This window comes from Elgaria multicarinata, chromosome 1 (genome assembly GCF_023053635.1).
Source record: "Elgaria multicarinata webbii isolate HBS135686 ecotype San Diego chromosome 1, rElgMul1.1.pri, whole genome shotgun sequence".
Classification (NCBI taxonomy): domain Eukaryota; kingdom Metazoa; phylum Chordata; class Lepidosauria; order Squamata; family Anguidae; genus Elgaria; species Elgaria multicarinata.
In genome coordinates, this window is record NC_086171.1 from 83,974,371 (window position 1) to 83,988,808 (window position 14,438).

Sequence of the window (14,438 nt, forward strand, 5' to 3'; positions counted from 1 at the left end):
AATGGTTTTAATTTTTGTGAACTGCCCAGAGAGCTCCGGCTATTGGGCAGTATAGAAATGTAATAAACAATTCAAGGAGCTATTTTTGATTCATAAAGCCCTTACCAGTTTGAGCCCAACACATCTCAGGGTCTGTTCTCTCTTCTTTGTACGAACCCAACCATTAAGATCAACTGAAAACTCCTTCTTTTCTGTACTGCCCATGCATCAAGCTCAAATAACAAGAGCACATAGAGACTGCAGAACCCTTTCCCGTTAGAGGTCCGTTAAGAGTTCAAACTGCTTGGACTGATGGATGATCAGTTAAAAGATAAAGGATTAGTATTCCAATATATGACAACAGTAGCAAGATTATTATATGCTCAATATTGGAAAAAACACACAAGTATCATCAACGGAAGAATGGCTCCTCAAGGTGTTGGAATTGGCGGAGATGGCAAAATTAACGGTGTTAGTAAAAGAAAGAACAATAGCTTTATATGTAATGGACTGGAAACCTTTTATTGAAAATATAAAAGAACTGCAAAAGGATGATTTATATGTATGTGGATTTTATATATAACTTGTATTCTTGCCTTTGTTAAATATACTTGCTTGCTTTTATGAAATTCGGACTTGGTATACTAGAAATATGACACTTGCCGTCTGACACAAAGATCGCTTTAAATGGAATATAGCTTTATTAGGGTGACCATATGAAAAGGAGGATAGGGCTCCTGTATCTTAAACAGTTGCACAGAAAAGGGAATTTCTGCAGGTGTCATTTGTATGCATGTCGCACCTGGTGAAATTTCTTCTTCATCACAACAGTTAAAGCTGCAGGTGCCCTGCCCTCTTTTAAATCTGGTCACAGTATAGCTGCAGTATAGCTCCTGTATCTTTAACTGTTGTGATGAAGAGGAAATTCACGAGGTGCGACATGCATACAAATGACACCTGCAGAAATTCCCTTTTCTATGCAACTGTTAAAGATACAGGAGCCCTGTCGTCCTTTTCATATGGTCACCCTAGCTTTATGTATTTGTAACCATTTTAGTAGTTGTTTACGTTGTGATGTAGTTTGTATAGTTTATATTGCTATTTTACCTTTCCTTCTGTGTTCTGTTTTTGTGGAAAATTAATAAAAGTATTAATGGGGGGGGAGAGTCCAAATTGCCATACTTCCTGGAAGGACTGTAAAATTTGCCTTGTTTACTGTTATTCAACGGCCAGGATTAAGCAGGTTTATGGTAACTTTAATCTAACAGGGTGCACTATTTTTCCTGTATTTTATTTTTGCTATCCTACCAAAGGGGAGGGATGAAAAGCAAAGCAAACTAAGTAATCTGGGACTGTTCCTTTAAATCAAATATAGTTGAATTGGTTTCTTTCCAAAGATACGAACTGTAAAAAAGGAACCAAAGAAAAAATGGACTTTTTGTTTGAATAACCTAATATAGCCTATTTCTGAGACAGGGGAAAAATCTAAAGAAATTGCTAACATACCCTCCTCCTATGGAACAATATAATCTTCAAACCGCTGGCCAGGCTGTCTGTACATAATTATACATCTGTTTTCATTTATCAGCATACTAGCGGAAAGACTTACAGTGCAACCTTACTTGCAAGTCCCATTGGGTTCAATGAGGCTTACTTCCAGGTAAGTGGATATAGGATTGCAGCCTTAAAGGCATTTCCATTGGATGTATGCAGTACCTCTTAGCTACAGTTTTCTTATTGGCTGCTACTTTCAGAGATTTTAGACAGCAGCTTGTCTCATGGAAAAGAGTGAAAGGTCAACACAACGTTAAGAGAAAATGAAAGGGGCCTAAAAAACACCCAGAAATAAAATATTGCTAAAAAGCAAGAAGTACTGAACATATGGTTTGCTCTGATTCTTAGCAAATGGGGAACTATTAAATTAATATTTGATTGTTTGTAACAGGTACCTGAAGCCATTCATTTAGTTTACTAGGATACACCGGGATGCTGTTTTTGCTGGAAATAAAGAACAACACTAAGCCATCCAAAGTCTTAATAAAAAGGGAGCTTTAAGAATCAAACTACGTATAATGATAATTGTGTGGACACAATTAATGCGCACATTTCTTTTGTCATGTAAATAACAACCATAGGAAAGCTGAGCAGCCTCTGGATTGGGGTAGTGGGTTAATACCATTGACATCAATGGATGTTTCCCTTGAAATGTAAATAGTAGCTTGGAGAAGTGTTTTTTGGTCAGAATTGTAGCCGTGAAAGAAAGTGTTAAATCCCTCCTCTACTGCGGAGTCTACTATTTCTATGACAAAAATATGCACATCAATTGCCTTCACTCTGTTCATATCATAACCATGCTTATGTAACGAGGTGGACTTTGGATGAGTGCAATGTCTTGATGGTGGAGCAGGACAAAATGGGGTCAAAGGAGTGCTTTTGGCTGTTGTTCTGGGTGCTCTGCTTTGCACTGCTGAGGTTAGTTAACTTTCTTGCCTTAGTTTCCTGTTTCTGTGTGATGTGTTGCTGCTGTACCAGAGAAATGTGAGTGCAAACTAATGTTTTAGTGTGTTGCTGGGATCAGACCCAAACTCTCCCTTGTAATTATGACCTCCATTTCACCTTTTGCAAAATGGGTTGTTGTTGGGTTAAAAACAGTTATCTTACACTGTGCAGATTCAACCCCCTGCTCTCACATTCGCATACAGTGCTTTGCATATACGATCAATCTTGCAGTGAATATACTTCAATTTTTCATGGTGCGATGGGTTCTTCTTTCTCTTTTCTATGTGATGTATTTCCACTGTGCCAGACAAATGTGATTGCAAGCTAATTCTTTAGTGTATTGTTGGGATCAACAATACTTTTGTTGTTGTGATCCTACACATTTCACTCCGAAGTAAGTCCCATTTTGTTCAAATGGGCTTACTGTCATATGAGCGTGCACAGGATTGCAGCCTTGCACTGGAATGCATTTTCCTGTAAGTAAACTCTTTTCCTTTTTCTAGGGCTGAGAGCTCTGCAGCCAGATTGGTGTGCTTAACCAGAGCATTGGTGAAAGCTACACACAATTTCCACCAGTGAGGGAGGGAGCAGCAGCCAGACACCTCTCCATCGTGCCTGGGTCCAGCTCCAGCTCAGAGCCCCCTCCCTCCTGATACCAACTGTCTCTGCAGAGGCCACCAGTGAGGGAGGAAGCAGCAGCCAGGCACCTCTCCATCGTGCCTGGGTCCAGCTCCAGCTGAGAGCCCCCTCCCTCCTCCTACCAACTGTCACTGCTGAACTTTGCAACTAAGATTGTAGTGCCTAAATTTGCTTTCCTTTCCCCCCTCCTCCTCCCTCCCAGTCCCCTTTCCTTTTGTGTCATGTCTTTTAGATTGTAAGCCTGTGGGCAGGGACTGTCAAGAAACACTTTTGTAAGCCACCGTGAGAGCCTATTTTGGCTGAATGGCAGCATAAAAATGCTTAAATAAATAAATTTCCCCCACTATAGAACCAAGTGTGACAGCACCCAGATCTTCTGAAGTACTAATCATCAGCGAATTATAATGCATTACTTAACAGAGCAATCCTTTGCATGACTACCTTCTCAGTCCCATTGAGTTCAATGGAACTTACGCCCAGGTATAGGAGCGCAGACTGATTATTTAGAGCGTGCAAGCGAGGCATTGGTAACAAACTAGATGTAGCTGACTCCGCCTCTAGCGACTTGCCCTCCACCCCACTGGCCAATACAAAGAGGTATCCACTGTGCAGGTAGCACATTTCATTGACTGCTCTCACAATTACAGGGTGCGGCAAGTGAGTCTCTCTCTCACACATAAACACACCTCAAGATTTTCTTCAAGGCCTTAAAATCCTCTTTGCTTCCAGGCAGTGTCACCCAGGTTTGGAATTATTCCCATCTTCAGTTCTGACCTCCTCCTTCCCAAACCCACAATATCACCCACCCACCCCCGCCAATTGCATTTGTGGGATTTTCCTTCACCATATCCTTCTTATTCGACTTTATCAGATTTCTTCCTTTTCCATTCTACAGACCAGTGAGCAACTCGTAGGTTGTGTTTCACTGACTGCCCAAGCTCACCCAACCACAAGGTGGGGGTGGAGGTGAGGGAGGCGAATTCCTTATAGTTCCTTTCCTACCTCAAAGTCAGTTTGATGGTGCTGAGCACAAAATTGCTGCAGCTATTGTTCTTTTATATGGCAGGTTTCATCAGTCTCTGCTATTTTTATATAAACTGGCCATCAAACAATAGGGGAAATTAGCACACTTTCTTTTACCATTCCCAAAATGTAAAGGCTTCCCATGTGCACACACACACCCCTGCACTTATCTGTTATTAATTTGACAGGCTTTATCCCCATGGAAAAGGTAACTATGCCTGCAAATGTCATCTAATTCTATCAACAAACAAACAAACACCAAGTTATAGGCACTTTTCCTTTTAACAAAATCAAATATTTAAAGGAGCCTAGCACCAAAACCATTTTTTTCCACTTGTAAAGGCCTACTATGTTTTCACATTACATAGAATCATAGAATAGCAGAGTTGGAAGGGGCCTACAAGGCCATTGAGTCCAACCTCCTGCTCAATGCAGGAATCCACCTTAAAGCATCCCTGACAGATGGTTGTCCAGCTGCCTCTTGAATGCCTCTAGTGTGGGAGAGCCCACAACCTCCCTAGGTAACTGATTTCATTGTCGTACTGCTCTAACAATCAGGGAGTTTTTCCTGATGTCCAGCTGGAATCTGGCTTCCTTTAACTTGAGCCCGTTAGCCCCTGATCATCCTGGTTGCCCTCCTCTGAACACGCTCCAGCTTGTCTGCGTCCTTCTTGAATTGTGGAGCCTAGAACTGGATGCAATACTCTAGATGAGGCCTAACCAGGGCCAAACAGAGAGGAACCAGTACCTCACGTGATTTGGAAGCTATACAGTTCTGTTAAAATATTAGAAGGTTACAGCCATTTGTGAAGTTCCCATATTAGTTAACGGGAGACATGGAACTTGGATGGCTTTAAAAGATTAGAAAAAATCCTAGAGAAGGCTATCAATGGCTACTAGTCTTGATGGCTATGTGCTATCTCCAGTAAAAGGACAGTTTACCTATGCGCACCAGTTGCCGGGAACACGGGCAGGAGGGTGCTGATGCACTCATGTCCTACTTGTGAGTTCCCGGTCAACAGCTGGTTGGCCACTGTGTGACCAGAATGCTGGACAGGATGGAACCTTGGTCTGATGCAACATGGCTCTTTTTAACTTTGGATTTCCAAATTTTGCTTCAGATTCCAAATCCTGCTACCAAATTCAAATTGATGGTGTTGAGTGTTAGTTGAGAATAACAGTTGAAAAGGACCAGGTAGCAAATGGTATGGAGAGGTTGGGTCAGTATATTAGATAGAAACATTATTTTGTTTTTTTTTATTGTATGGTGGTTTCATGTTCCTGGTTATGTTCCTTAAATAAATACAATAATTGTTTAAAATATTAATATATTCTGGTCTGGATAGGTTCTGGGATAACACATCTTAACCCATTCTGACCTTGATTTACAGTTAAACTCGCTGTGTTCAGTAGGTAGTAGCAGCAGCCTGTTTTTGATAAGGTTATGGGGAATCTGGCCTTGATAGACAGGATGGACAATTTACCCAGTTACCTGTATGCCCCGCCCCCATTCCACTATCCTTCCCCAAATCTGACTTACTTTATGCAGACTGATAGACTGAAGAAAGTTCATTCCAGTGATCCATCTGGAAGGATTTCATAGTGATCATGGAATGAAGGTTCTGCTACTCTATGTAGAGGGTAGTCACTTAAACTATGGGCCTGTTCAGATGACATGCTAAGCCATGGTTAGGCCGCTAACCCTTTGGCGGCAAATGGTTAATGAGTGTGGTTATGTAGCCACCATGGGTAGGAATGGTTCACATGACATTCTAAGCCAAAATGTTTAATTCAAAATGCTTAACCACTGTGGCTTAGTATGTGGTCTGAACAGGGACTATGAAGGGGTTGGCATCTAGGAACACGTGGATCAAACTACATTCTCTAAGGTGCTGCGTTTTGTAGCACTAGAGAAACTTAGGCCTTAGCTAGACCTAAGGTTTGTCCCAGGGTCGTCCCTGCCTGCTCCCGGGATATCCTGTGTGTCATTTACATGAACAGGGATGACCCCGGGACGATCCCAGGATAAACCTTAGGTCTAGCTAAGGCCTTACTTAATATTGCAAGTATTTCAAGGTTTTGGAAATGTCTGTTTAGGTGTTCGTCTGGAGTTAGAATGGGAGTGGGTGCAGGAAGGTTGAAACTAGAGGTAGAGATAAATGCCGCAATCCTGTATAATGAGTGTAACTACACTGAATTCTGAGGACTGTGACCACTGGGACAATGGAAGGGCATAAATTATTGAAGAAACAGCAACAGATGCAGGAACCTAGGACTCACTGGCCAAAAGAAACCGAAAAAGAGCTATGCAAGGGAGTAATGTTTCACCCAACTAGTAGAAACCTGAAGTTTCAACATAAATAGCCTATATATTTTAGAACTGGTAAAAAGATGGTAAACAAAGCAAAAGGGGAGGCAGAATTGCTGACAATGAAGCCAAATAGTCTGCATTTAGTCAGAATCTTAAGATGGAATGTGAGAGAATGCTGCAGACATGCAAATTAGGGTGTACCAGGTGCTGCATCACTCCTAGGATTGTCTCTAGGACTGCTGGAAGGAAGAAAAGTAATAAAATCCCCCCATTTTTTAAAATATAAAATTCATGTAGATATATTTTATTTATTTATTTATTTATTACACTTATATACCGCTCCCATAGCCAGGGCTCTCTGGGCGGTTTACAGAAATTCTAAAATTGAGGTAAAAACAAGTATACAAAATTTATAACTCTAAAACCCAGAACACACACACATAAAGCATTAAAAACCGATTAAAAACTAAACATGTGGGTAATTAGACTGTCCATGCTCATTTATTCTAATTTATACAAATACAATATACATTTTTGCTGCAGTCAAACAACTCATTAGTTCACGATAAACTACAATTGTATTTTTAAACCTTAAAAGTACTATTTAGGATCTTACAGGATATTATATCCTGTCATTTTTAAAGTACTTCCATAACGTGCTTCAAAAATGTTAAGACTGGGGGGGAGGGGTACATCCAAAACTATTATCATTGATAAAGCACCGATTTTTTTCTCGGTGCTGTACAAAGATTAAAAAATGACACCGGCCCTCCCCTCAGACATCTAAAAGGCAAGACGATAAAGAAAAAAATGATACGGGGAGGGGTGGCGAAAAGAAACAAATTGTAAACATTCCCATTACACACATTCCAAAATACATGGAGAATATCATCATATTGTGAATGGCAATGGCAGCAGTTCTCATATTGTAAATTATGTATCTGTCTTAGAAGAGTCAAGTATCAACAAAGCAGAATTTTATAAATATTTTCTTTCATGTTCATTAGATTTCAGAACGTGTTATGTCACATCCATGATCATTCTTCAAAGGGAATAAATGCACCAATATCAGTTTCCTATTTAAACCTATAATTTAAGCTTCTTTGAAGAAAGTCTGTTTTCTCTTTCTTTAATGATGTCAAATGTTTCCATCTTTTTATTGCCAAGATCAAACCTTTTATAGCGACAATACTTTGCAGTTCCCCATGATTACAAGTTATTACGGTTCATGTGTACTTGACTGAACTAAGAACTTAATACAGTACTTTATATTTTTGTGGGAAGACAAAACTAGTCTTTGTTTCTCTTTTGATTTGACAGAACAGTCTTAAATGGAGGAGTGTTTCAGGGTATCTAAAGGCTGCTGCGCCTTGTCAAGTTGTACAATGCCAACCCTGGGAGGCTATTTTTATTGACATTTCAGTGTGCTATCAAACTTGTTTGGTTCCTTGGTGTCTCCTCTTCCGGGGTCGCTGTTGGAAGAGGATCAGGGAGGGTTAAAAGGGGGTGGGATGGTGGGCAGGGAAAACAGGGAAGAGGAGAGATGTGCTAAATGCACCACTATCTTCTTGTTCCTGGGTAACAGGTAGCCTCTTTACAGCAAGACAGACTGCCAAGAATGGCTACTTGTCAAAGCCTTTCTTCTGGACCAATATCTGCTTTCCAGCCCTTCCATAACACTCCAACAGATTCTTTTTGCTTTCTAATTCAAGAGAAGAAAAATGAACCCATTCCTTTTCCCCATGAGAGTAGAGATTATACAAAGATCCAAGCTACTGGACTGGATCTAGACTTAAGTCCTGTTTAGAGTAGACCCACTGAAATCAGTGGGACTTAAAATTAGTCATGACTAAATTTTAAGTCCCATTGATTGCAATCGATCTACCCTAAGCATGACCTAAGTCTGGATTCAAACCAGGGGACAAAAACAGTACAGGACAAAAACTGTGGTCTTCAGAGTTCAAAATTGTGTTTTCAGTAAACCATGTAATATGCCCTAGGGGAAAATAACTTTGCTGTCAGAGATTTTAATGCCAATTAAGCAGAGCTCAATAGGTCCTAACTAAGTCTGGTTCTAATGCAGTGATATTAAATGAACAGAGTATATTGTTCAATCAATACAGTAAGCTTCATGGAAGCAAATAAATACAAATGTCAAGATTAAATCAGTAATTAGAATCTGTATATTAATTCTAACAACTTTGATCTAATACATACACACACATCTTGTGCCATTATTCCTGTGACCCACTTTTCAGAAAAGGCTTTGGCTTTGCTTCCGCTTCTTAGGGAACAACAGTTGCTGCTTTCCTGAGAGTGAGATAACCCATAACAACATCCGATGGCAGCATCCGAATGTAGGCAAATTCCTCAATGGTACTAAATCTCAGTTTGCTTTGTGGATCGGTATAGTTTGCCTAGGAGAGGAACACACACATTCACACATTTGAATGGAAGAGTGAAAATAGAGTTTTAAAGTCTGTGAAATTTAACATTTTAGAGGTATACCGTACACAAAGGGCTATTTAACTACTAGGAATGTTCTAGCATGCCTTGATGGCCAGACATTTTCGTTTCTCTTTTTTTACCCTCTGTTCATCATTCTTCATGATAATGAAATTATTTTGAATACAAAAGCTGTTGTATAATTGGAAAAAGACCTCCCAGAAGCTGTTATAAGAAAGGAGACAATGGACCAGTTCACACGATAGCGCATCCCACTGTGTGTTGTTTAACCCTTGGTGAGGCTGTGATGCAATGTGTGCTGGCCACCAATTTGCATATTTATCCCATGCTTGGTGGTTGTCATATCACGCAAACTTGGCCACCATGGGTTATGTGAAGGTTAAACAGCCCTCACATAACCCATGGGAGGGTTTAGGGTCGCAGGTGTGTGTGTAGGCAGATGGTTGAAAGTTGAAGTTGTTTGAGTGCTTGTAGTGCTGCATATTTCTGATGATGAATATTCCAGACCCTGGCCTTACCCACCCCTGTTACGCAGCCCTCAAGATTTCCCCCAATGGAAAATTGGGGGAAAGAGGCAATTGGACAACCATCTGTAACGTATGCTTTAAGGTGGATTCCTGCATTGAGCAGGGGGTTGGACTCGATGGCCTTATAGGGCCCTTCCAACTCTACTATTCTATGATTCTATGGTCATCAACATTTAAATATATATATATATCCCTATATCAACTGCCTTAATAAGATTGTGATGTGATAAACCACATTAAAGCTGATAGATTTATTCCCAAAATTACTCAGTTCGTTAAATAAAATAGCATTGTGCTATAATGAGGGGAAAAGTCTTCTACTTCTGTCAACTTAGGTTAAAGGCTAGGCATAATTACTTGGAAGTACATGTCAGTATCTTTGTCTGTTGCTATAGCAACAGGGCTGGTTTATCTTTGAAAAGAGGCAGATGTTAGAGCATTTTAATACTTTTTTTTCCAGTATTGAGTGAAATTTCTGTTGCATTAATATAACCATGGGCTCATCTTCAAGAGAACTCTACAAAATGTTGTAATTCTCCCCGCTACCACCCCAATATTTTATCTTCTCTCTCTCTCTCAACATGGTCCTCTCCTGTTTTTATCCTCACAAGAATCCTGTGAAGTAGGTGGGCTGAGAGGCAGTGACCCTGTGAGCTTCATGGCTGAGTATGAATTTGAACATGGGTCTTCCAGTCGTAGTCCAACTACTACATGACGGTTGCACAAGTAATAAAAAAAATATGGAGAGCAAAAGTATTAATTGCATTATCCCTTCCTCCATTCCTGCTTGTGGAAGAACTTCCCCTATAGTGAACTCCCTGAACTCTTCCCTCCCACCAAATATGCCATGCACTGCAGCAAACCCTGTTTTACTTATACAACCCTTGCAAGCCATATACAGAGGTAGCCATGAGCTATCTGCCCCTCTCCATACTCCTAATCAAAGGATTGAAAACTGCCTGTGCACGGGAGCCCTAATGAACCAGGCTGATGGATGCCTTTATGTGAGGTGCGAAGTGGTCTCAGTTCACAACAAGAGCTGGACATGTTCCAGATGTATTGATGAAGCTGCTTTTTATTGAGTCAGGCCATTGGTCCATCTAGAAGAAGAAGGACCGAGGGGACAGAAGCAGGCAGAAGTAACATCGGGGCCTGCTCCTCTTGGACTCTTCCCCCACCCCCCACAGGGCAAACTGCCATCTTGGCCCTGTGGGGAAGAAGAAGGACCGAGGGGACAGGAGCAGGCAGAAGTAACATCGGGGCCTGCTCCTGCTGGACTCTTCCCCCCCCCCCACAGGGCAAACTGCCATCTTGGCCCTGTGGGGAAGAAGAAGGACCGAGGGGACAGGAGCAGGCAGAAGTAACATCGGGGCCTGCTCCTGCTGGACTCTTCCCCCCCCCCCCACAGGACAAACTGCCATCTTGGCCCTGTGGGGAAGAAGAAGGACCGAGGGGACAGGAGCAGGCAGAAGTAACATCGGGGCCTGCTCCTGCTGGACTCTTCCCCCCCCCCCACAGGACAAACTGCCATCTTGGCCCTGTGGGGAAGAAGAAGGACCGAGGGGACAGGAGCAGGCAGAAGTAACATCGGGGCCTGCTCCTGCTGGACTCTTCCCCCCCCCCCCCACAGGACAAACTGCCATCTTGGCCCTGTGGGGAAGAAGAAGGACCGAGGGGACAGGAGCAGGCAGAAGTAACATCGGGGCCTGCTCCTCTTGGACTCTTCCCCCACCCCCCACAGGGCAAACTGTCATCTTGGCCCTGTGGGGAAGAAGAAGGACCGAGGGGACAGGAGCAGGCAGAAGTAACATCGGGGCCTGCTCCTGTTGGACTCTCTCTCTCTCTTTCTCTCTCCTCCCTCCCTCCCTCCTTGACTCCTTTTCCTTGTGTGTCATGTCTTTATTAGATTGTAAGCCTGAGGGCAGGGACTGTCTTTTTTCCTAAGTGTAAGCCGCTCTGAGAGCCTTTTTTGGCTGAGGAGCGGGGTATAAGTATGATAAATAAAATAAATAAATAAATAATAAATAAACGTCCAAAGTAAGCAGAACTTGACTTATACTGACTTAAACCTTTGCCCATCTGGAAAAAAACATTGCTTATTTGTGTTCAATTTATGCTTTTAGGTTATACTGATTAGGCATGTGCTCTGCTCCGATTAGAAGCGCAGAAGCAGGAGCGAATTGGCCTGCTCCGCCTTGCCCAGAGGTGGAGTAGAAGCGGACCCCTAGAAGCAAGGCGAAGAGAAGCGCCCATTTTTGGAGCGCTCCGGTTTCCGCGGTCCGATCCGATCACCATCTTGAAACATTTCGCCCATAGGATTGCATTGCGTAAAAGAAAGGGGGATAACTGTGTTGTTTTTGAAGCTATCTTTCTGAAAATTATTGTGCTTGGAGAGTCGTGGATGGGGGTCATTTTGAGACTACTCTCAGCTCTCTGCGTGCTGCGGTTCGTGTGCTAGAATTTTTTAAAAATTCCCTCCCTCCTTGACTCCTTTTCCTTGTGTGTCATGTCTTTATTAGACTGTAAGCCTGAGGGCAGGGACTGTCTTTTTTGCTAAGTGTAAGCCGCTCCGAGAGCCTTTTTTGGCTGAGGAGCGGGGTATAAATATGATTAATAATAATAATAATAATAATAATCTAGCCCAGCACTGTCTGAGTGATTGCACTCTCCCGTGTCTCAGGCAAGGGTCATCTCCAGTCCTGAGGGATTGAACCTGGGGCTTCCTACATGCCCTACAGGATGCGTTCTGCCACTGAGCTATACCCCCTCCTCTCAGTAGTGTGCTTAGTTAAGGGATGCAGGTGGGTGAGGGAACGGCTCTATGGACTCATAGAATCATAGAATAGTAGAGTTGGAAGGGGCATATAAGGCCATCGAGTCCAACCCCCTGCTCAATGACTCCCTAAAGGCACATATATAACTCTGCATACCCTAACCATTTTCAAACGCGGATTTATAAGTAGATCAGACATCCTGATGAAAGTGCTTATAGCATTCTTCATTTTAATAGCTAAGTCCCAAGCATTACTGAGAAAGCAATGAAATTCACAGTATATATGATTTATTACAGGATCCTGCAGTTCTAACCAAATACATGGTCTCAACAAGGTCAACTGCACATACCAGTAAGGAGAGAAAGGAATGTTATATGAGGCTTCTGCAATGTCCCTTTTGCGCCTTCTCATTAGGAAGCGTACGAAGTTAAATTCAGGGCTTCTTTTGAAAAACTTCCTGCTTGATTATTTGAAACTTGAATTATTTTAATAAAATAGGTCATATTGGGAGTCCTTATTAGAGGCAAGGAGGCTTCTGCTCACAACCATATAGGAATTGTCACAAGGTAGATCCAGAAGGTGGAGGGGAAACATCAGGAAACTCTTAGGAGAGCAAAGAGGTAACAGAAAACTTTTTTAAAATATGGGCTAAATTTGGTAATCTCTGTGTCACTTCATGTGGTAAATATTCAAAATTCCCAGATTTGGAGGCAAAATAAAAGACAACACAAGCCTTTTGAAGCCAGTCAGAAGTCTGCTTGCTCCACATGCAAGAATTACAGCTTCTGGTGTTAATTAAGAAATATATTTATTTTATTGCATTTATTTAAAACGTTTATCCTGACTTGTACCTCAATTTCTCTCCCCTTTCTCTGTTTCCCTTGTATTTTTAGACTGTAAGCACCTTGGGTAGTGATCTGCCCTCTCCTTCTCTGTCAAGCACCGTGTACATAATGGCTTGTGTGTGTGTGTGTGTGTGTGTGTGCATGTGTGTGAGTGTGTGTGTATGAAACTCAAACTTGGGGCATGTCTACACCAGCCCTATATCTCGGGATCGTTCCTGTGCATCCAAATGCCACACAGGGGATCCCGGGAGCAGGCAGGGACAATCCCTCCATTTTCCTGGAATAACCCTTACGTGTAGAAAGGGCCTATTTAACACTGGCAATACAATCATCACAACCAATACAGCTGACGAGAAGTTAAGCCAATCCATAACCCTAGCCTGCCTCCACCTGCAATTTAAGCAGCAAATTTATTTATTTATTATTTATTTAAGACATTTATATCCCACCCTATATCATTAAGATCTCAGGGTGGCGTACAGATAAAAACATACAGTATAAAACAATAAATATACACAGTTAAAAACAAATTAAACCATAATCCAAGTTAAAACAATATATAATTTAAAAGCAATAAAAGCAGTTAAAACAACGTGCCAGTGAGTTTAACCATCAAAGGCTTTGTTAAAAAGCCATGCTTTTACTTGGCGTCGAAATGAAATCAATGTTGGCGCCAATCGGGCCTCCAGGGGGAGGGCATTCCACAGTCGGGGTGCCACAACAGAGAAAGCCCTCTCCCTTGTCCCTGCACACTCTTAGGGAATGAACTGCACAACGCATCTAAAAATGTACCTTAAGAAAGACGTACTGAGTAGCATAAGATTAGCAGCACAAGAAGTTGAATCTGAGCAGGAGAAAGGTACTTCATCCTTTGCCTGACTTGCTTCTCTCCTGCACTACCCTCACCCCATCATTTTTCTCCAACTTGCGGTAAACATGTGTCTAGGAACCTCAGGGTAGGCAGGGGAAAAGTTAGGCACCATTCACCTGCACTGCATTTCTCCCCTACCAATTATATCCTTGCCTGCTGCTTTTCAGATTTTTGGTCTAGTTTACTCTTCTGAATTGTGCCTTATTAAGGCCTTAGTCTGTGTTTGAACTAGTAGCAATCAACACAGGGATTGATGCAGGGTGCATAGAATCAGCACACCTAACACTCAGAAAGCCTTTATTAGTGACTCAGAATTTATTCCTATTTGGCAACTAACCTTTTGAATTTCCCAGTTTTCAACCAGACCTTGAAAAAACATGCATTTGCACCTTATTGTTTGCTTTGCAAACACTAGTCAACCAGTTTTTGGTGGATGTGTGAGTTGTGCTCCTCTAGGAAGGGATTTTAGTGCTGGCCTAAAGCTCAGAACTCAAAAGGGCCCTA

The 14,438-nt window shown here is 41.9% G+C and overlaps 1 protein-coding gene across 1 annotated transcript in view; it reads right to left on the reverse strand.

The window, feature by feature from the left end:
* Positions 1 to 6,804: 6,804 nt before the first annotated feature.
* INO80C (INO80 complex subunit C) overlaps positions 6,805 to 14,438 on the reverse strand; it is a 31,622-nt gene continuing 23,988 nt past the window's right edge. Inside the window, exon 5 of the mRNA XM_063116474.1 lies at positions 6,805 to 8,868. Within this exon, the coding sequence (XP_062972544.1) occupies positions 8,737 to 8,868 (132 nt within the window). The 3' untranslated portion in view covers positions 6,805 to 8,736. The remainder of the gene's footprint in view (positions 8,869 to 14,438) is intronic.